Source organism: Schistocerca americana, chromosome 4 (genome assembly GCF_021461395.2).
Source record: "Schistocerca americana isolate TAMUIC-IGC-003095 chromosome 4, iqSchAmer2.1, whole genome shotgun sequence".
NCBI lineage: Eukaryota > Metazoa > Arthropoda > Insecta > Orthoptera > Acrididae > Schistocerca > Schistocerca americana.
In genome coordinates, this window is record NC_060122.1 from 816,911,822 (window position 1) to 816,936,928 (window position 25,107).

Genomic DNA, 25,107 nt, shown 5'->3' on the forward strand with positions numbered 1-25,107 from the left:
GTGAGGCAATCCTGACTCCGTGATTTATCTTAGAAGATAGGTTAAAGACAAGCAAACCTATGTTTATAGCATTCGTAAACTTACAGAAAGCTTTTGGCAATGTTGAATGGAATACTCTCTTTCAAATTCTGAAAGTGGCAAGAGTAAAATATAGGGAGCGAAAGGCTATCCACAATTTGTACATTAAACCAGGTGGCAGTTATGAGAGTTGAGGGGCACAAAAGGGAAGCAGTGGTTGAGAAGGGAGTGAGACAGGGTTGTAGCCTATCCCTGGCTTTATTCAAACTGTATGTTGAGTATGCAGTAAGGGACACTAAAGAAAAATTTGGATTAGGAATTAAAATCCAGGGAGAAGAAATAAAAACCTTGAGGTTTGCTGATAACATTGTAATTCTGTCAGAGCATATGAATGGAATGGACAGCGTCTGGAAAGGAGGATATAAGATGAACACCAACAAAAGCGAAACAAGATTATTGGAATGCAGTCAAATTGAATCAGTTGATGCTGAGGGAAATAGATCAAGAAATGAGATGGTAAAAATAGTACATCAGTTTTGCTATTTGAGCTGTAAAATAACTGACCACGGTCAAAGGACATAAAATGTAAGACTAGAAATGACAATAAAAGCATTTCTAAAGAAGGGGTATTTGATAACGTTACAAATAAATTTAAGTGTTAGAAAGTCTTTTCTGAAGGTTTTTGTCTGGAGTGTAATGTTGTATGGTACTGAAATGTGGATGATAAACAGTTCAGACAAAAAGGAATAGAATATTTCAAAATGTGGTGCTACAGAAGAATGCTGAAGATCACACAGACATAATCGGGGAGAAAAGAAATTTGTGGGACAACTTGACTAAAGGAAGGAATCAGTTAATAGGACACATTAAGAGACATCAAGGAATCATCAATTTCATACTGGAGCGGGGGGAGGGGGGGGGGGGGGGGAGGGAAGAGAGAGAGAGAGAGAGAGAGAGAGAGAGAGAGAGAGAGAGAGAGGTGGGGGAGATTATAAAAGCAGACCAAGAGGTGAATACAGTAAGCAGGTTCAAAAGGATGTATGTTGCAGTAGTATTCACAGACAAAGAAACTTGCACAGAACAGAATAGTGTGGAGAGCTGCATCAAACCAGTCTTCGAACTGAAGACCACCACCAAAACAACAACTACAGAGAAAACTTTTTTCCTTGTTGACGAAGCTACACTATTTGACATGCAGAAGGTAGTTGGGATAAAGTGCAGGCAGTGAAAAGTTTTACACAATTCGTACAGAAAGCAGGTGGCAGTTATAAGAGTTGAAGGACTTGAAAGAGAGGCAGTAGGTGAGAAGGGAGTGATACAGCATAGTAGCCTATCCCTGATGTTACTCAAGTTATACACTGAGCAAGAGGTATAGGAAATCAATGAGAAATTCGAAAAGGGAATTAAAAGTTCTGGTAAAAGAAATTTTAAAAAATGATGTTTACTAATGACATTGGATTCTTTCAAAGCTGTCACCTTGGGAGATCAGTGGAATGGATTGAATAATGTTCTGAAAATAGATAATAAGATAAACATCAATACAAATACAAGGATAATGGAATGTAGTTAAATTAAATCAGGCAGTGTTGTGGAAATTTCAATCAGAAATGAGATCATAAAAGAATAGGTGTGGCTTGCTAGCTGGGCAGCAAAATAACTGAAAATGACCAAAGCAGAGAGGATGGTAATTGGAAGAAATGAAATATATACACACAAATTAGGTAAATTTGAATAATTGTTATAACACAAAATGACCATTTAGAATGAGTAAGACAAGAGTTAACTTAATATTAGTGTAAAACTAGTATAAAAAAGATGAGTGTGTCTATTCACAAAGGCATGGCAAAATCCCAGGCTCCAAACATTAATGTAGTTCTTTTTTTATTTCAGTAAAGCCACATAAATTGTCATCAGACTGTCGATTTTGGCCAGTGTTGAGCACCATAATATAATAAAGCCAGAGTGGTATCAATGAGATACAAAAAAAAAAATTAGCTAGGCATCATCAAATAGATCTATCTATCTAAAATACCCTCAGACTTCAAGAAGAATGTAATAATTCCAATCCCAAAGAAAGCAGGTGTTGACATATGTGAAAATTACCGAACTATCAGTTTAATAAGTGACGGCTGCAAAATACTAACGCGAATTCTTTACAGACAAATGGAAAAACTGGTAGAAGCCGACCTCAGGGAAGATCAGCTTGGATTCTGTAGAAATGTTGGAAACATGTGGCAATACTGACCCTACGACTTATCTTAGAAGATAGATTAAGGAAAGGCAAACCTACATTTCTAGCATTTTTTGACTTAGAGAAAGCTTTTGACAATGTTGACTGGAATACTCTCTTTCAAATTCTAAAGGTGGCATGGGTAAAATACTGGGAGCGAAAGGCTATTTACAATTTGTACAGAAACCAGATGGCAGTTATAAGAGTCGAGGGGCATGAAAGGGAAGCAGCGGTTGGGAAGGGAGTGAGACAAGGTTGTAGCCTGTCCCCGATGTTATTTAATCTGTATATTGAGCAAGCAGTAAAGGAAACAAAAGAAAAATTTGGTGTAGGTATTAAAGTCCATGGAGACGAAATAAAAACGTCGAGGTTCGCCGATGACATTGTAATTCTGTCAGAGACAGCAAAGGAATTGGAAGAGCAGTTGAATGGAATGGACAGTGTCTTGAAAGGAGGATATAAGATGAACATCAACAAAAGCAAAACAAGGATAATGGAATGTAGTCGAATTAAGTCGAGTGATACTGAAGGAATTAGATTAGGAAATGAGACACTTAAAGTACTAAAGGAGTTTTGCTATTTGGGGAGCAAAATAACTGATGATGGTTGAAATAGAGAGGATATAAAATGTAGACTGGCAATGGCAAGGAAAGCGTTTCTGAAGAATAGAAATTTGTTAACATCGAGTATAGATTTAAGTGTCAGGAAGTCGTTTCTGAAAGTATTTGTATGGAGTGTAGCAATGTATGGAAGTGAAACATGGACAATAAATAGTTTGGACAAGAAGAGAATAGAAGCTTTTGAAATGTGTTGCTACAGAAGAATGCTGAAGATTAGATGGGTAGATCACATAACTAATGAGGAGGTATTGAATAGAATTGGAGAGAAGAGGAGTTTGTGGCACAACTTGATGAGAAGAAGGGACCGGTTGGTAGGACATGTTCTGAGGCATCAAGGGATCACAAATTTAGCATTGGAGGGCAGCGTGGAGGGTAAAAATCATAGAGGGAGACCAAGAGATGAATACACTAAGCAGATTCAGAAGGATGTAGATTGCAGTAAGTACTGGGAGATGAAGAAGCTTGCACAGGATAGAGTAGCGTGGAGAGCTGCATCAAACCAGTCTCAGGACTGAAGACAACAACAACAACAACAACAACAACAACAATAATAATAATAAAATGGTGCATACTAGGCCACAGTACCAGTAGAGGCATCATGTGAATGGGCAGCACTATAGTTCCACAGTGTGTTGTGAACTGCGGTGCCGCTCACATGATGTCTCTACCGGCACTGTGGCCTAGTTTGCACCACATTATTAGGTAGTTATATTTGATGATGCCTAACTAATTTTGTTTGTATGTCTCATTGATGCCACTGTGGCTTTATTATATTAAGATGGTCACCACTGACCAAAACCGTGTCTGATGACAAATTTTATGATCGAAGACTTGAATTAAAGAAACAAATTTTACACTTTCTGGATCACTGTTTTTATTTGAGATTATGCCACAGTTTGCAAAATATAGCACTCTTTGTATTCTGCCATATTAGAGGTTCTGCAAAACAAAGTTATAAAAACAGTTTTATTATTGGTAGATGAATGTCCATTCACCAGTAGCTGAAACAGAAGCCAAGGGATTTCAAACTTCTGTTATCAGTATAAAGATAAGAATCAGAAACACAAATGGGTTTAAGCATATGTGCTGGAGGAAAGAAAAAGTTACCACATATCCTGGATAAAGAAAGACAAAAGGCAAAAAAAATAATTATGAGGTAACTATGGACAAGCTATTGGCTATTCAAACATCAAAGAATCTTTTGCTAAAAAAGAACAAGAAAACACTTTACAACTAGTTATATAACACTAACTTAAATGAGAGTGAACACAAGAAACCAAAGAAAACCTAATTTAGCATATGCCAGGATACAAGTACTTACAGGGTGACAATTATTGAAGTATACGAAATAAAATTGTCATAACTTCTGAACAGTTTGTGTTAGGACATTCCAACAGCATGGCTGGCTGCGGGACATGATGGGAATTAGTATGCGCTGTATGTTTAGTGATGAAGCCCACTTTCATTTGGATCGTTTCATCAGTAAGCAGAATTGGCACATATGGGGACTGGGACTTCGCATTTCAGAATCGAGAAGTTCCTTCATCCTCAACGGGTAAGTATGTGGTTTGAAATGTCCAGGTAGGGAATAGTTGGTGCGTTATTCCTCGATGGTACAGTGACTACTGAATAGGTGAAGGTGTTGGCAGATGATATCATCCTCACTATCCAAAGTGACCATAATTTTGACAAGATGTGGTTCCTGCAAAATGGAGCTTGACCCCCATTGAAGCAGGAGGGTGTTTGATGTCCTGGAGGAGCACTTTGGGGGCTGCATTCTGGCTCTGGGGTACCCAGAGGCCTCTAGCATGGGCCTCGATTGGCCGCCATATTCTCTGGAGCTGAACACATGCGACTCCTTTTTGTGGGGCCATATTAAAGACAAGGCATACAGCAATAGACCCAAAACCATTGCTGAGCTAAAAACGACCATTCAGGAGGTCATCGACGGCATCAATGTTCCGACCTTCAGCGGGTCATACAGAATTTCACTATTCAACTGTGCCACATCATCACTAATGATGGCAGGCATATGGAACATATCATAATCTTAATCCGAATATCTATAGTGACCTTTATGTGTTGAATAAAGTGTGTGCATGCTGTAGTTTGTAACTAATTTACATTTTTTTCCCTTCATATAGTTCAATATTTGTCACCCAGTAAATTACCATATATAAGACTATAAGATGCACTTTTTCTTTCAAACAATTGCCTCCAAAATTCAGGTGAGTCTTATACTTGGAATTATATAAAAATACCCATTATTTGACTTAAAATTCCCATCAGTCTTAAAAATGGGCATACATTTGATGCTGCGGGAAACCTATCTCTATATGGCAACACTGGATTCCACTGTCAGCAGGAGCAGTGCACCAACGAAGAACAAGAGTTGTGGGGATTCACAGGATTGCTAACACTGTCTCCCTCCCACACCATCACAAACCCATAACAGTGTCTATCTTATGATGAATCATTGCAGCCTATGGTGCCAGTAAACTTGAATTTAAAGTTATTTGTTTTATCGGTACCAGTACAATATTTTTGTTAGTAGTTAGTTTCATAATGGAGAAAATAAAAGGTATTCATATGATGTAAAGTGAAAGTAATAACATATACAGAAGGACACGGAAAAGAGCAGCTGAGTGGCATTCCAGCTCTCCACAGACTGAAAAACCATTCACGTTACATGGTCTAGTAAAGAAGAACTGAAAAAAATGAGGAAGACTAAATAGGCAAATAGAGGGCTGAATACAAAATGGTCAAGACTAAAAGATAACATATTGAAATGGAGTCAAAGACACCATCAAAATGGCACTGGAACTGCGACAAAAATGATTCAAATACAGGCTCGTAAGCATGCGCTACAGTGGAACTTAACAGACTTCAAGGATGGGGGTGCTACAGGTTTGTGAAGTGTCACGGACTTAGCATGTGAACCAAAACCAAAATATCACAAAAAATGCCACCAAAAGAGTGTGAAGAGAAAATATTTCCTTTACATCACTTTATTATTCAACATCAAATGAAAACCTGTGTGAAACTAAGCCAAATGGCGAATAATGATGAAACCCCACAGACACTTCACGTGTCAAATAACAGAATTGTTGCCATGAAAGGTGCTGAAACTGTAACTATAAAAACAAATGGACATGAAAAAATGCACTACACTGTTGTCCTTTAATGTTGTGCTGATAGTACTTATTTTACCTATAGGTTTTATAGGTCAGTTTGGTTTTATAACATACGAATTTTTTCTCAGTCTGGCTTTGCAATCTAATAATAAAAGGGTTAAAACATTTTTTAACTGCTTAAAAATTAAGGTGCATCTTATAGTCCACAGCATCTTATAGTCTGCAAATGTGTTATGGATAGGAAACTATCAACATTCAGCAACAATAGTAATGACCTTCTGTCGTTCTTGTCTTGTTGATTTACAAAATATAGTAAACATGAAAATGTTAACTGCTAATTTCAGGTAGCTATAAAAAGTCCACGATGCAGCAGATTCATTCCAAAACTCACAGAACATCTGGTGCATTAATTTATGAAATGCACACTTTTTTTTAAAAAAGTTATGTACTTCATTATTTCACTCATTTAAAACAATAGGTGTCCCATATGGAAAAGGCTATATTCTACACTATAGCTACTAGAGGAAGAGGGAAGAGAATTATGCTGATTCTTGTGAAAAGAAGCTTCCAGTTAAACTGGAACCAGAGCCCTATTTCCATTTTCTGATAACGACAGGGTATTTAGATAATCTACCAGCCTCCCAAAAACATAATCTCATTAAATGTTCTACAAATACTTGAAATTTCATGGCCGGCCGTGGTAGCCGAGTGGTTCTAGGCACTACAGTCTGGAACCGCGCGACCGCTACAGTCGCAGGTTCAAATCCTGCCTCGGGCATGGATGTGTGTGATGTCCTTCGGTTAGTTAGGTTTAAGTAGTTCTAAGTTCTAGGGGATTGATGACCTCAGACATTAAGCCCCATAGTGCTCAGAGCCATTTGAACCATTTTTTTGAAATTTTGTGTTGTATTTAATTTATGTAAGACCACAGAGAACTTGAATGCAAGGTTCAGATTTCAGTTTTTATAGTCTAATATGCTGGTCCCACTGAAAATTAAAATTTGTGATGGACTGTGCTGAGTACAGCTGCAGTGTGTGTGTGTGTGTGTGTGTGTGTGTGTGTGTGTGTGTGTGTGGTGGTGATGATGATGATTGGTTTGTGGGGCTCAATTGCGCGGTCATCAGCGCCCGTACACAGTCCCAATTTTTACACAGTCCAAGTTTTTCACAATTCAATCTAGCCACTGTCACAAATGATGAGGATGAAATGATGAGGGCAACACAAACACCCATTCCCCGGGCAGAAAAAAATCCCCAACCTGACTGGGAATTGAACCCAGGACCCCATGATCCAGAGGCAGCAATACTACCCACTAGACCACAAGCTGCGGACTTGAGTGTGTGTGTGTGTGTGTGTGTGTGTGTGTGTGTGTGTGTGTGTGAGTGAGAGAGAGAGTATTTTTTGAAATCTTGAGAAGTCCTCAGTCTTGATTATATGCTTTTTTACACCTCAGGACCTCTAATATTTGGTGAGTTGTTCCTTTTGCTCATTAAATTACTTATATTCAAAAAGATTTTCCATTACCATATTATGGATAGAACTTAATGGGTTTCATTAGTACAATTATAGTTTTCAGTGTATATTGGACTTAGTATCAATCCAGTTGTTGGACAGAAAACAGTACAGACAAGGGAAGGTGAAACTTCCTTTTTCTGGTTGTACAAGACTTTTATTTCTTGGGTTAATAATCCACAGATTTTTCACTGTTCACCCAATTTTAGGTTAACTAACTTTGTCCACTATTTTTCCAGACCTTAGATATCATCCTTGAAATGTGATTCAGTAAGATATGCGAAGTAGCCATCCATGGCTACCATAACCTCTTCGCTGGATTCAGTATTTTGCACCCATAAATTGTGGCGCTGTTCTGATATAAGTTGATTTTTTCTCCTTTTGAAATCCAGACTTTACTTATGCTGGACTAGAAAACCTATAACAAAGGATACTGCAAAGAAATTGCTTAGCCACGGCCTGAGATTGTTTCCAGAGTGAACCTTTCATTCCGTGTTCGGTGTTTCAAAATTTTCCCCCAGATTAATACCGTGGATCAGACTGGACTTAAATATCATGTCCCTTGGACTGGGACAGAAAGTATCTGAAGACACCAGCCCTGGAAAATTGCAGCCTCTACATTCTGCAACCACAATGTACATAAGAGTCCTGACTCCTGAAGAGTCTTTATCACTTGCTGTCGCAACACTGACACTGGCACAAGCCAAGCTGTTACCAACCATGACTACCTCATAAATTACAAAGTGACGTCAAAAATTTTTTTACCTCATTAGTTTTCAAGGAAGGGACAAAGGAAGTTTAGTGCTTAATGCCCCATTGACAATATCATTAGGGACAGAGCACAAGCTTGGGTTAAGGAAGGATGGGATAGAAAATTGGCTATGCTTTTCCAAGGAACCATCCCAGAATTTGCCTTAACCAATTTAGGCAGATCACAAAAAACAACCTAAATCAGAATGACTGGATGCAGATTTGAACTATTGTCCTCCCAAAAGCGAGTCCAGTGTGCTAACCTCTGTGCTACCTCACTCAGTATTAGTTACTAATATACATCATATTACTGGTACTGGAAGTGATCATAAAGAGAAAAAAATCCTGGCTGGGACATATACTACACAGTAATTGTCTGCAGAGAGAGAGAGAGAGAGAGAGAGAGAGAGAGAGAGAGAAGCAGAGAGAGAGTTACAAGAAGGCAAGAGGAAGGAATGTGAGGAAGAGGTAGGAAGAGAACTAGAATGCTGGACAACATTAGGACAAACTTTCAAACAGATGAAGGAAGATTGTCAGAACAGGACATGATAGAGAGCCTTCAGCTGAAACCTGTCATGCTTTCGATGGAATGCTGTTCATAACTGTAATCACACTCCATTGAATCAATCCAGGATCCTCAAAGTGCTCCCCCTTCACAGCACATTTGAGTTAGGGGAAGATCACAAAGTCTGCTGGGGCCTTATCTGGCAATTACAGGGGATGTTCACAAATGTTATCCCTCTTTTGACCAAAAACTGTAGCATTAGAACACTACTGTGGTCCAGTGCACTGTCATGTGGAAAACAACAGTTATAGAAGTCATACACTTAGGATAAAACACAGAATTCTTGTGAGCAGGCATTTGAATATTCATACATAGAATATCAATATCACAGTCTGGCCAGGGAGGATGAATCTGCAACGAATAATTCTCCAAGAATAGAAAAAAAGACCATGAACATGGCCTTTGGCTTAGATTTTGATATCCTCATTTTTGTCAGATGAGTTACTTCATCTCCATTTGGCAAATAGTTGCTTCACTGTTGAGTCATGTCAAAACATAATGTTCAATCTCCTGTGGTCATGTTTCATCCCCCACAAAGATGTTCAAAATAAAATCAATGTCCAAACTGTTTGTCTCAAAAAGGTTCAGGAATGGCTGTATATACTACTCCTTTTGTTGATGTGTTAGTGAGTACGAAACAAACTTCATACACAGCTTATCCACACCTAAATTGTCATGCATGCTACTAGATTGGTGGCAACAGCAAGTTTACCTCCAATGTTTCTGATGCTAGTTTGTCGCTGAGTGTTAAGGTGCAGTTCCTATCGTGCGGGTGGTGGCTGCAGCAGCTGATGCAGCCTACTGCGGGGAGCAGTTCCTTAGCAGCATTTCCCGTCTACGGTGACAGATGGGACACATCAGCTTTGTGGTTACACCACTTGGAGGTCAGTCCAGCCATAGACACAGCTTACAGTACTCTGCTGTTACCGAACAGTCTGCTACAGAAGTGTCATTTACAGTTCTAGAAGACAAAAAACAAGTGGAAATGATTTCCACATTTTCATGAAACGTATTTTTGATGTAGCCAGTGCTGTGTATAAAAAACAAAATGTGAAAGACAGTGCATGGGAAGGAGATTGGAGAATCTGTCCAGAGATCAAGTAATAATAAGACTGTACTGACTCTACTCGTGCGATTTATTCACAGTGTGTACTACAATTACATCAAACTATAAAAAATCAGAAACAGTTATTCTAAGGGGTACTACTAACTTGATTATTTTGGAGGCTATCACCCATGCATGGCTGTCAAAGCTCTCCACCTATTAATCTCATACATGGTGACCTTTTATACTGATGACGTCACCACCCCTAGTAAGTGGTTAAAGACTTTAAGACGGTTGTGGCTCAGTTTGATCTACCTGTATGTCATAACGTGGCTTGTTGCTGTTCTTCAGGAAAGAATATCCTTATGTAGATTGTGCAGAAAACAAGTTACAATGATGAAGCCCAATGTTGCATCGGGCTTTACAGCAATCAGCATATAAAAATGTGAAATTCCTGACTTAATAATACAAATGTATTTTGAGGCACGCTACGAGCTCAGCAGAGACAGTAATTGAAAACTGCTTTCTTGCTGCTGATACTCACAGCTGGCCAAGAATAGGGTTTCACAATGTCTGCACTGAATTTAAATGCCTCATCACCTACAAGAACGCATGACAAAATGATATCAGAATGGGGCAGTGTGCAAGGAGGTGGAAACACAGTGCCACTTCTGATATGTTGCCCTGTATTGATCTTGTAAGAAATTCCACTGTCTCCTCCCCTCCCACAGGAGCCAATACGAATGAATATGAACTTGTAGTTAGCTTCGATGCTAGCAATCAACATAAAGGAGAAGAAATGTTTGTAATTACTGGGAGTGACTGCGGGCAAGGAAAAGACTTTGCACATGCTTTCCACCGAGAACTACAACACAATTTGGGAAATTCCATTACACTCAAATTTCTCAGGGATCACCTTCAAATCATGAGACAAAAGTGGTTGTAGAAGCAGAGGCATTAATGTCTTTTGAAGTACTGACAGTGTGCTTTGTACTGTTCTGCCAGATTAACTGTGCAATATTCTAAATGTGAACAATGTAAATTATTCTTCTGTTGTTACGACCAAAACGAAACTAGAATTCAGAAAATAAATACTTGAGGAGTAAAGGAGACCACTCACCGAAAATCAGAAACAATAAGTAGTTGACAGGCACACACAAAAAATGAAGAAAACTAGAATAATCCTTTTTCAAGCTGCAACACACACACACACACACACACACACACACACACACACACACACGGCTAGATGCACACGGCTAGATGCACAATGACATGCCTGGCACTGGCTAGAGAGAGAGAGAGAGAGAGAGAGAGAGAGAGAGAGAGAGAGAGAGAGGGGGGGGGGGGGGGGGGTAGGGATAGTATTTGTATTATAGCCCAAAAAAGGATTATCCCAAAAGCTAGTAAGTCTTCTTTCTTTTTCGTGTGTGCCTGTCAATGAATCAAAGCCTCTGCTTTTTAGTGAATGGCCTCCTGTATTCCTAAAGTATTTACATTCTGTCAGAACTTCCCAAAAAATTCAGAAAATAATACAGTGATGTACTCAGGATTGAAAGTTACACATAACTACCACTGTCTAATTTAGAACAGAATGCAATGATTCACAAATAATAATTTGTTGATGAATACTGTCAGAGACAATGGAGGAAGATTAACGATGTTGTTGTTGTGGTCTTTAGTCCTGAGACTGGTTTGATGCAGCTCTCCATGCTAATCTATCCTGTGCAAGCTCCTTCATCTCCCAGTACCTACTGCAACCTACATCCTTCTGAATCTGCTTAGTGTATTCATCTCTTGGTCTCCCTCTATGATTTTTACCCTCCACACTGCCCTCCAATGCTAAATTTGTGATCCCTTGATGCCTCAAGACATGTCCTACCAACCGATCCCTTCTTCTAGTCAAGTTGTGCCACAAACTTCTCTTCTCCCCAATCATATTCAATACCTTCTCATTAGTTACGTGATCTACCCACCTAATCTTCAACATTCTTCTGTAGCACCACATTTCGAAAGCTTCTATTCTCTTCTTGTCCAAACTATTTATTGTCCATGTTTCACTTCCATACATGGCTACACTCCATATAAATACTTTCAGAAACGACTTCCTGACACTTAAATCCATACTCGATGTTAACAAATTTCTCTTCTTCAGAAACGCTTTCCTTGCCATTGCCAGTCTACATTTTATATCCTCTCTACTTCAACCATCATCAGTTATTTTGCTCCCCAAATAGCAAAACTCATTTATTACTTTAAGTGTCTCCTTTCCTAATCTAATTCCCTCAGTATCACTCGACTTAATTCGACTACATTCCATTATCCTCGTTTTGCTTTTGTTGATGTTCATCTTATATCCTCCTTTCAAGACACTGTCCATTCCGTTCAATTGCTCTTCCAAGTCCTTTGCTGTCTCTGACAGAATTACAATGTCATCGGCGAACCTCAAAGTTTTTATTTCTTCTCCATGGATTTTAATACCTAATCCAAATTTTTCTATTGTTTCCTTCACTGCTTGCTCAATATACAGATTGAATAACATCGGGGAGAGGCTACAACCCTGTCTTACTCCCTTCCCAACCACTGCTTCCCTTTCATGTCCCTCGACTCTTATAACTGCCATCTGGTTTCTGTACAAATTGTAAATAGCCTTTCGCTCCCTGTATTTTACCCCTGCCACCTTTAGAATTTGAAAGAGAGTATTCCAGTCAACATTGTCAAAAGCTTTCTCTAAGTCTACAAATGCTAGAAACGTAGGTTTGCCTTTCCTTAATCTTCTTGTAAGATAAGTCGTAGAGTCAGTACTGCCTCACGTGTTCCATCATTTCTACGGAATCCAAACTGATCTTCCCCAAGGTCAGCTTCTACCAGTTTTTCCATTCGTCTGTAAATAATTCGTGTTAGTATTTTGCAGCTGTGATTTATTAAACTGATAGTTCGGTAATTTTCACATCTGTCAACACCTGCTTTCTTTGGGATTGGAATTATTATATTCTTCTTGAAGTCTGAGGGTATTTCGCCTGTCTCGTACATCTTGCTCACCAGATGGTAGAGTTTTGTCAGGACTGGCTCTCCCAAGGCCGTCAGTAGTTCTAATGGAATGTTGCCTACTCCCGGGGTCTTGTTTTGACTCAGGTCTTTCAGTGCTCTGTCAAACTCTTCACGCAGTATCGTATCTCTCATTTCATTTTCATCTACATCCTCTTCCATTTCCATAATATTGTCCTCAAGTACATCGCCCCTGTATAGACCCTCTATATACTCCTTCCACCTTTCTGCTTTCCCCTCTTTGCTTAGAACTGGGTTTCCGTCTGAGCTCTTGATATTCATGCAAGTGGCTCTCTTTTCTCCAAAGGTCTCTTTAATTTTCCTGTAGGCTGTATCTATCTTACCCCTAGTGAGATAAGCCTCTACATCCTTACATTTGTCCTCTAGCCATGCCTGCTTAGCCATTTTGCACTTCCTGTCGATCTCATTTTTGAGATGTTTGTATTCCTTTTTGCCTGCTTCATTTACTGCATTTTTATATTTTCTCCTTTCATCAATTAAATTCAATATTTCTTCTGTTACACAAGGATTTCTACTAGCCCTCGTCTTTTAACCTACTCGATTCTCTGCTGCCTTCACTACTTCATCCCTCAGAGCTACCCATTCGTCTTCTACTGTATTTCTTTCCCCCATTCCTGTCAATTGTTCCCTTATGCTCTCCCTGAAACTCTGTACAACCTCTAGTTTAGTCAGTTTATCCAGGTCCCATCTCCTTAAATTCCCACCTTTTTGCAATTTCTTCAGTTTTAATCTACAGTTCATAACCAATAGATTGTGGTCAGAGTCCACATCTGCCCCTGGAAATGTCCTACAATTTAAAACCTGGTTCCTAAATCTCTGTCTTACCATTATATAATGTATTTGAAACCTGTCAGTATCTCCAGGCTTCTTCCATGTATACAACCTTCTTTTATGATTCTTGAACCAAGTGTTAGCTATGATTAAATTATGCTCTGTGCAAAATTCTAACAGACGGCTTCCTCTTTCATTTCTTAACCCCAATCCATATTCACCTCTCCCTTTTCCTACTGTCGAATTCCAGTCACCCATGACTGTTAAATTTTCGTCTCCCTTCACTACCTGAATAATTTCTTTTATTTCATCATACATTTCTTCAATTTCTTCATCATCTGCAGAGCTAGTTGGCATATAAACTTGCACTACTGTGGTAGGCATGGGCTTCGTGTCTATCTTGGCCACTATAATACGTTCACTATGTTGTTTGTAGTAGCTTACCCGCACTCCTATTTTTTTATTCATTATTAAACCTACTCCTGCATTGCCCTATTTGATTTTGTATTTATAACCCTGTATTCACCTGACCAGAAGTCTTGTTCCTCCTGCCACCGAACTTCACTAATTCCCACTATATCTAATTTTAACCTATCCATTTCCCTTTTTAAATTTTCTAACCTACCTGCCCGATTAAGGGATCTAACATTCCACGCTCCGATCCGTAGAATGCCAGTTTTCTTTCTCCTGATAACGACGTCCTTTTGAGTAGTCCCCTCCCGGAGATCCGAATGGGGGACTATTTTACCTCCGGAATATTTTACCCAAGAAGACGCCATCATCATTTAACCATACAGTATAGCTGCATGCCCTCGGGAAAAATTACAGCTGTAGTTTCCCCTTGCTTTCAGCCGTTCGCAGTACCAGCGCAGCAAGGCCGCTTTGGTTAATGTTACAAGGCCAGATCAGTCAATCATCCAGACTGTTTCCCCTGCAACTACTGAAAAGGCTGCTGCCCCTCTTCAGGAACCACACATTTGTCTGGCCTCTCAACAGATATCCCTCCGTTGTGGTTGCATCTACGGTGCGGCTATCTGTATCATTGAGGCACGCAAGCCTCCCCACCAATGGCAAGGTCTATGGTTCATGGGGGGGGGGGGGGGGGGGACACTAAAGATACCTATCAGAAATAAATAAAAAATGGAAAAGCAACTTTGATAGCAATGGCCACCAAAGAATGGACCAAAAAAAAGAGTAAATTACAGTTCACCATTGTTTCTACCCTTTTTCGTTTTACTCTTTATCATGAAATTGCAGTTACCTTCATTAGCAAATGAATTGTTAATTTAAATTGAGTTCACAGGCATATACTGAACATTCAGCATTCTGGTGTCAGTACGAAGGAAGATGATGATGATGATAAAACCACTACAGTGGAGCTCCCTTTGACAGAGAACGAAGATACAGATGATTCCCTTCCATCTACCAGAAAACAGCAGAAATGAAGTGAAACTTGGCACATTGAAAGAGAAAATATTATTAAGAATTTTAAACAGACGCCTAATGGTAATGTCGATTTATTTTTCATAAGTATAGCAATCTCTGTCAAAAATGTGAGACCAGACTTAATCAAAAAGCCAAAATTATGTCATTGTATTTGGTTTTCCACCTGGAAAATTGTAATGAACAATCAGTATGTTCAGCATCCCCAACTATTAATACTGACATGCATTTATAACCACAAAATGTTGATTTTATGCAATTAAGTACAACTGATTATTCAGAATCTGATAGGGTAACAAATTTTGGTTCATCGTTACTGGTTTTCATTATACCACAACAGAACAAAGGTTAAATAATCCACTATAGCCTTCAAAGTAGTTAGGCTTTACTTAACTTAGTGTAACAGCTAATTTTTGTCATGTGTCACTATATACTAATGTGTATTTGATGAAACCTTCATGAGATATTCTTTCACCAGATCTAGGACATAGTTAAACTGCGAAACATTCAACTTGAAGAACTCACAGAACTTTTTCTAGTCACTTAATAAATCATAACTGATAAGCGTCACAAAGAATCCATTGTCAAGACTTGTCTAAAAGATGGTATGTTCCAACTTTTCCATTCTATAACTGATGGAGCAGAATTTCTTCTGCTTAATCACTTTCTTCCAGCAGTAAATACAACATTATCACTTATTTTGAAAAATGTGTGTCTACTTTCACAAACTATGCTTGACTGATGCTACGTTGAAGACTGAGCCACAGGCTACTTGTGTGAGGTACGCTTAGCACCATGCCCTCCAATAAAATCGTGCAATTTCTGTTTTCTCGATATTGTAGTAAGATACGGCTTACGTTCCTGCTTTAAAAACAATTTTGATATTTTAGCTACATTTAGTGCACAGCAATGTATCACCTAAAAAGAACCGAATGTAAAGTAGCCAGTGACCACATTTTTCACCGAATGCTTCAAAATTTGTGAAATAATTTTACTTAATTTCCAAGTATCACATGACAAATATTGAGAAAATAGATGCTTCATCATCAAGCTGTAAAGTGGAACTAAATGATAAGAAAAAATGAATTTTGTGTGCCACTTAGTTTCCTCAGAATTGAATGAGAATTATTACACAGAGAAGAAAGTCTGCAAATCCAACTTTAATTTCTTTTAAGAAGAAGGAGACCCTCTCCCAAAAAAGACTAACTCTAGGATTTGACGTCTCTTTGCACTGTTTACAGACAGTATTTTTTACAGTAAGACAACCAGAAAACTCACTTTTCTCACATACACAGATGCTTTTTGAGAACTACTCATCAATGCATCTGCTGTAAACGTCATTTGCACTGTGATGACCAGCCAGCAGCCAGTCATATATGCAATGAGGGCATTTGAAGTGTTATTCCCTGAGTGGTGCCACTCATAACCACTTTCCCAGGGCAGTGGTTACATGGACCAATCTGATTGCCACTAGGACGGCTGAAGGCAACACAAGAAGCAGCACTGTGGCACTGACTTGCAGTATTGTATGTGCAGTGCAACTACTTTTACTGGCAGATCTACTACAATGAATTCGTCAGTGGACTTGTACTGTGTTTCATGTATGAGCTGGCTGAACTTGTTATTCAGTTGCTGAGGACAAGTTAAGTATCCACTTTGTAAGGAGTTGATTGTAACTGTACTGTACTTTGTTCAATACATACATTAACTGGTAATAGGCAACAATTGCAGTGTGAAAACTGGAACAATATGCAGGAAGAACCTCAGAAAATAGATCCTTGATGCAGGAGCTGACAGTTGAAAAAGACTCACTGTGGTTCAGTAAGACAACTGTCAATCGTTCACTGAAAACAGAAAAATCGTTAAATGCATGTGGAGCAATTTAAAGAACAACTTGAAATTACTTGTAGTAAGGGCATGTGGCAGAATGATATTTACCTGAAGAATAATGAAATGTAAATTGTTCACAAAAGAAAATTAAAAGAAAATCTATTTAATTCACAAAAGAGGTATCCTGCAAAACCCTCTTTTGACCTGTTTTTCAATCTGGGATGCTTAAATGATAGGATCTATACAGAAGATAGACAAGGTCAAAATCAAAAGAAGAGCAGGACATTTTTATTCCTGGGTTCATTTACAGAGAGCAATGTCAGATGATAATCTTTGAACTCCAGTTAGTTAGTTTCATGTTCCAGGGATCATTTGCACGATAAATTGTAAAGATGTGGAATGAGTCATTTTATATTCACATTACAAATTTAAATATGCCTACTCATTGATCATTTACAATTCAGAGATTTACTGTTAAAATATCGAGGACACATACTGCAAACAACATATTATAAACGACAGTCAAATGAAAATGAGGCAGCTGGAAAAAAGGAAATAAACTGTTTATAATTTCAAAAGTAATCGCCATAATTGTTCAGTGTTGCCTCCAGTTTCCCCAGGTGAAATTTCCTGATATTTCCCTGTTTTCCAGACAAGTTTTAGCATTTTTCCCTGACAAATTTTGGGATCTCAAGGGTAAGTCAAGACATAAGTTGACAAAAAAATGTAAGGACTTCTGTGTTTTCCCCCCGTATGAGCAAATAACTTAAGTACTAACATCAACACCTTTTGTAATGTACTGTTTTTAGATGGAGAAAGCAAGCCAAACGGTAAATGTGTTTCATCAAGACCACAGTTGTTATTTTATTTTGGTAAAACAAAAAAAGTTTGGTGACAAAAATACATAATTCTTTGGAGTTGCAAGACAGATTTAAAATACCTGGTTTCCGAAATAACACCAGAAAAAAGTAGGCCTCTTGAGAGAAGTAGGTAAGGCCGGGAAGAGTTGTGCAAAGCAACACTATAGGTGACCACCAATAAAATGTTGGTTCTATTATGTTCATTACTGTCAGTTACCAGTCACTTTGTTATGTCTATTATTTTACAGGGATTGTCGATTTTTCTTTCGAGAAGTTTACACGTACATAGTCTACAAAGCACCGACAACTGCCACTATTTTTTTCTTATTGTTAATACTTTCTATTTAAATTATTCCTGAAGTGCAAAAATGTACCAGAGTAAATAAAATGTCTATAAAATGCCGCCCTGGACACTGTACTTGTGGTGACACAGTTCCAATTCCTGAAGTCCTTCACCCAAGGCCTCTGGTCTGCTGAGGAGCACCACAGTCCTGTGTCCTCGAATAAACCACGAAAATCCACCGCATTATGCCACACGAGAACAGATCCAACCTGTAAGCAGTTCGGTGAGACTAGATCCGATCGGCAGGGCTTGCACATTAGTGGGAACCGTGGGGTTTCAGATCGGCAGGCCTGATCTGCTAGAGATACCCGAAGAAATGGCCTGCGGTTTTGGCCTGTCGTGAAAGTCCACTCGTGTCGCCAGCTATCCATGTATCACAGACACAATGTTGATGGAATGAGACTGTGGTGATCAATCCATGCAACAGATAACTTGCACAAATACTCTGAGAATCAATACTAATGAGCATAGGTAGCAACTCACTGTAAAGATGATAGCTACAGACAGGACAATCACACTCTCACAACTAAATTTTCGGCCATAGCCTTTGTCAGGAAATGAGAGCATACACACATTCACACAATCACTCAGACACAACTCATGCACATATGACCACTCTCTCTGGCCACTTCGTCAACAATCTCTGAGAATCAGATCTGAACAAACCACTCCTTACGCCTCCCTGTCTTTCATAAACAGCTGCTAGGCTAGTGAAAAACTGTGGTGGCAGCACTGACTGCAAGCTGAGGGGAATGGTAGGAAAGGGAGAAGCAGTAAGAATGAAGGAGTAGGGAAACGGCGTACATACTCAGCTGTGTCCAGCCTGCAATGATGCATAACATCTCAGTAAACAAACCATTTCATCTACTGAGACAAAAATGAAATTTTTCCAATGTTTTTTCAAATTTCCCTGATTTCCCTGACACGTTTGAAATTTCCTGATTTCTCCAACTTGTGACAACCCTGCTGTTATAAATTTATCCCACTGTGAGACAATACAATCAGTACCTCATGGAAAATTGATTGTGATTGCCCAAGGAACCATGATTGTACCCACGCAAGCGCTTCTTAATCCGTATCAAATTGACATACACGGCTATCTTTCTTGAGGGGCCTAAAAATACGGACATTGCATGGGAAGGGACCAGGACTGCAAGAAGGAGGTGTAAAGGCTTCCGAGTGAAACTTATCCGGCATAGTCAAAATGACTTTGGCAATATGTGAGCAGGCACTACCCTACAACAGAATGATGCTGTACATCAACATGCCTGGGCTTTTGAATTTGATGGTACACATCAATTTTTGCAAAATGTCCATGTACTGCTGTGCATTAATTGTGGTGCCATTTTCCAAAAAGTCAATGAGCAGTGGGCTATTGCAGTCAAAGAAAAAGCTCATTGTGACTTTACTGGAGCTGGTGTGCAAGGCTTTGGATATTTTTGGTTGGGGTGAATCCGTGTGGTTCCACTGTTGGCTCTGATGCTTTCCCTAAGGCTCAAAATTATGACACCATGTTCGATCTCCCACAACAATACAAGACAGGGCATAATATCCTTAATATCGTGATACCATCCCAGGTGCTGCAATTGTGAAGACATTCTCTTCAACTCCTGCTCCTCCATCAGGCTGTGGGAAACCCACTCCACACAGATTTTCCAGGCCTTCAGATGCTCTGTCATGACGACATGGGTGGTACCATGAATAATGCCCAACATGGTCTGAATGTCTCCCACTGTCTGCCATTGGTCATTTCTGATGACAGCATCATGTGCATGTGACATGTGTGTTCACCATACACAGCAGGCATTTGGGCACATATTTCACTTCCCAACAACCCTTCTGCAGTACAAAATCAAACTATACTTTGCTGTTTCTCTTTCCTGGCCTCCATAGTGAAACTGGATGCTTGTTGACCTCACATCAAGCATATCTAATAAACAAATGGCACAGAAGTGAAAGTCTGCACTGTTCCTTCCAGATTCCCAATAGAGGCCACTTCTATACACAACTCCTATCTACATTACCAACATCTGTGCTAAGCTTGTTACATGTTCTGCCTCATTTTCATTTCACTGTCCCTTTTTGCCACTTTCTCCCATACATATGATGCGAAATGATTGAAATGGTGAACTCGAGCTCATATGTAGGCTCAATGTATGAAACAGGAATATGGGGAAACAATCGTGGGATCTGAACGATTTTTTTACCACTCTGTAACATGTCTTCTGGGGTGCAGATGTAGATGTAGAAAATACTCAAGTGATAGATAAAATATGAGGAAGAAGGGTGATGATATAAAATTATGAACAAATAAGTACAAAACCAAATTCACATTAACAGTTTCTACTTAGAAGTATGAGAACTTGATTTAAATACATTTTTGAACTTCATCAATATACAGCTCACTAGAAGAAAAGGGCTTTTCTTTCTGCAGAAATATCCAAAAACTATTATATATAGATATTATATTAATTATTTAAAATTCATAAATTATACTACATCAGCTGGAGAGGCTTACCTTTGACTTGGCAATTTTGTTCCCATTTTCATCATAGACATCTATACCATGAATCAGTTCATTCTGCCGCATTAGAGGAATGTTAACACAATTTGCTGCAGCAACAGCAGCAAAAGGCACGTACCGCTGGGGGTAAAAGATTGTGTTTCAATACACAACTTAACTTTATTGTATTCATTTTAATCAGTGAAAATGAAACACAAGAATCTTAACTTCATATAAATAAAAAAAAAGCCAATTGGTACTCACCTTCATGAAACACAGCTAACACTTAATTTGATAGAAATATACAATGTAAGCACATTAAGAGCAGAGGAAGACATTAGGGAAGATAGGAAGCCACATCAAGGGGGTTAACAGGATACATGGAGGAATTTAGGGCTGTTTAGCCAATACATGGAGGATGGAAAGTGAGGATGAAGTAATCTAATATGTGTGTTGGTTAGATTAAATGTTATAAATAGGCAAACGTTAGATTAATTCAGTATCAAAAGCGGCAGGAAACAGAATTGTATCATGAACTAAACAGCATAGAATAAAATATATATAAGCAAAATATGATCAAATCAATTATAGAGAAGAGAGAGTGGGTGGGATGAGCACAAAAGGAGAGGCTAGCTTATGCTTCAATGCTAGTAAGTGAAAGATCAGAGAGAAAAGCCGTAAAGGAGGGAAGTAAGATAGGGGACACAGGTAAGTAAAGAAGTGTGTGAAGAGGAGTTCAGGTGAGAAAGAGTAAGAAAATGGGTAGCGCGAGATAAGGTTAGTAAACAGGTGGAAGTAGGGGAGAGCATGGAGCCTGAGCAGGAAGAAGATAAAAGCAAATATTCAGAGGGCAGACACACAGAATGAATGGAAACAGAATGGGGCAGTGGAAGATGAAGGTTGTTACAAGTGAATCAAAGCTTCTAACAAAATCTCCAATGTGAGTAACTATAAGAAACAACATATATGTCACTGTTTCAAAATCCCATGAAGTCTCATGCATTAGTCCCCTTGCATGCCATAGGGAGACAAGAGGCAGTTATTTCTGCCACTTCTCTCGGATACAAGGAATCAAACTCATGCACTTTGTGATCCATAGTTGACTGGATAAGATCACTGTTTACTTATGAATCAAGTGTCAGCAGGACTGTGAAATTCATGACTAGTTACATTTTTATCCTAGCCATATTATAACTGGAGTTTTGGAATTTAATTATTCCTGGCAACTGTGTGTACTGGCCATTTGGTATGTGCTCAAATTTTCCAAATACTCCAATGAATGCTCAATGTGACTTCCAGCTACCCATCTGCAGCAGCTTTATTCATCCATAGATCACTTTTACAAGGATATTGGAAACATCTCAGAATTGCAGTTTAAGACATATGAAAACAACATTATTCATATATACACCCATTTACATACTTACAGGTCTAGCTTGACAAAGATGGGACAGGTAATCAGTTGCAGTCTTCTAATATGAGCCATCCCTGAAGTAATTTAAGGAAACCACAGAAAACCTAAATCAAGATGTTCAGATGAAGATTGGAGCCACCACCCTCCCGAACATAAGGCTAGTCTGTTTAAAGCAGTGCTACCTCATTCAGTTTTTATATCTAATGTACAAGACCATTTTATAAAGAAGTCATTTAATAAGGTAAAATGATAGTGCTACATTGCTCATTCGTTTCTCACTTCCAGTCATTGCAAATTGTTTCATAACCAACACAACACACCTTATCACATGATGTTAGGACCATTGTGATGATACCTGGTTTCCATTTTGTCTACCACAACTTTTCAATTGTTAGCCTGAAAAACTTAGTCAGTATCCCTCTATAACAAGTGAGATGTTGAGCTCAGAAAAAGGTAAGGTGTCAGTATTATATACACTGCATAGAGTTGGCGGTAATATTTAGCAGAAAAAAGGAGAAAAAACATAGTGTGGAAATGTTATGTGAAATAATATATGTTTTATTATTGTTATTATTATTTACATGTGTTACATTTTTTACCAAATCCCTACTCTGTGTTACCTAAGTAGTCCTCCAGTGTTTATAATGTATTGCTTAATAGGTATTTTTAACTGCCTTTTTAAGTAAGTTTGTTTTACTAATCTCTGTAATCTCCTTAGGCAATTAATTATACAGTTTTATTTCTTGATAGAAAATGATGTTTTTAGTTTTATAATTATTCCTTTTTAATAAACATAAGTTCACTCTAACTCCTGTTCCAGTATCATGGGCAAAGCTGTTTATGCATTAAATATCAATGTCATTTATTATGTGTACAGCTGATTGTTGATATGGACTCTGACTACAGTTGATTGGTTATGGACTGTAGATTAAAACTGAAGACTGCAAAAAGGTAGGAATTTAAGGACATGGGACCTGGATAAAATGAAACAACCAGAGGTTGTAGAGAGTTTCAGAGTGAGCATTAATTAGGGAACAATTGACAAAACAGGGGAAAGGAATACAGCAGAAGAAGAATGGGTATATCTCAGAGATGAAATAGTGAAGGCAGCAGAGGATCATGTAGGTAAAAAGACGAGGCCTAGCAAAAATCCTTGGGCAAAACAAGAGACATTGTATTTAATTGATGAAAGGAGAAAATATAAAAACACAGTAAATGAAGCAGGTGAAAAGGGACACAAATGTCTCAAAGATGAGATCAACAAGAAGTGCAAAATATCTGCACAGGGATGGTTAGAGGACAAATGTAAGGGTGTAGAAGCACATATCACTAGGGGTAAGATAGATGCCGTCTACAGGAAAGTTAAAGAGACCTTTGGAGAAAAGAGAATCACATGTATGAATATCAAGAGCTCAGATGGAAAACCAGTCGTAAGTGAAGAAGGGAAATCAGAAAGGTGGAAGGAGTATATAGAGGGTCCATACAATGGTGATGTACTTGAGGGCAATATTATGGAAATGAAAAAGATGTAGTGAAGGTAAGATGGGAGATGGGATACTTCATGAAGAATCCCACAGATTGCTGAAAGACCTATGTTGAAACAAGGCCCCAGGAATAGACAATATTCCATTAGAACTATGATAGCTTTGGGAGAGCCAGCCACAACAAAACTCTTCCATCTGGTGAACAAGACGTATGAGGCAGGCGAAATACCCTCATTCTTCAACGAGAATATAATAATTCCAATAAGAAGCAATACTCATTCCTAGAAACTTTGTGTTACACAGTCTATAGAGGTGCCATATACATTTAATATAACAGTTTCATTTTCCATCTTCAAACAGAAATTCATGCCACTTGTTTTCTATATGTTTAAACCATTTTATAGCATACTGACCAACAGTAAACTTCCTCAAGAACTTCATTTTCTTTCTCTGTGACTTCTCTCATTTTCTCAGTGAGAATCATATTGGAGTAACACTCTTTTCACAACACTTCCTGCAAATTTGACGTCATTTTTGATGTCAAACACAATATCGATTATTGCAGAGACCAGTATAAACTTTCATTAATGTTCGATGTGAGTAACAGCTGACACAAGTCATTAGTGGCAGAAATATAGCAACCAAAAATGCCACTGGTTTGCAGGAGGTCTTGTAAGATGAATGTTACTTCCAAAATATTTTTGACAAGGAACAATAAGGATGTTGTCACTCATCATTTCACTCGCATCAATTTAAGTGGGTCAATTCTATTGTCTGATTCCACCGGTCAGATTTGTTCAATGATGTCATAGATAAGGCAAAGATCGTACATATAGGCACTCTTTGAAATCAACTCGTAAATAAACAAATGTATCATACAATCACGGTTCATGTGATTAATTACTTAGCCATGAATTACACCCAAAGGAACTGAAGGCAATGAAAATAAATAAGAAAAGAAAAAGGGAAATATACATGTCTCAAAGAAATTATTATCGTAATTTATATGAGTAAGAAAAGCACTGAAATTTATACAACCACTGTAGTACAGCGCATGGTGCATGGTGAAATCTTAATGATGTGAAATATCATTATTTCTTTAGTAATAATTATTGAATCTAATGGGACAAATGCAGTAAAGTGGGAGTCTTGGGCAGGGAGAAACTGCAATGCAACAAAATGTGGGAAATGGGGTACCGGAATTGTGATTAGCAGAATAGTGACACAGCATAGAAATATCATTTCCACATTTTTTTAGTATGTACACATATATAACACATGTAAGTGTTATGAGCATATAGAGAATACTAACTCCCACTGCCTCATGGGACAGCAATGATCCTTTTACCAAGTCAGAGATGTTATGCCACCACAAATCAAACTGGACAATGTGCTATCAATAAATCTTCACCATGTCTGTGCCACATTTTTTAGTCCATACCACATGTACAGGCACTCAAAGATACTGAATGGCATGATTATCACAGTTTTCGCCACGTCTTCAATGCCAACAGA

General features: G+C 38.5%; 1 protein-coding gene across 1 annotated transcript in view; it reads right to left on the minus strand.

The window, feature by feature from the left end:
- Positions 1-25,107, minus strand: part of LOC124612363 (sideroflexin-2) — a 157,675-nt gene that overhangs the window by 42,033 nt on the left and 90,535 nt on the right. The window contains exon 5 of the mRNA XM_047140520.1: positions 20,710-20,835. Within this exon, the coding sequence (XP_046996476.1) occupies positions 20,710-20,835 (126 nt within the window). The remainder of the gene's footprint in view (positions 1-20,709; positions 20,836-25,107) is intronic.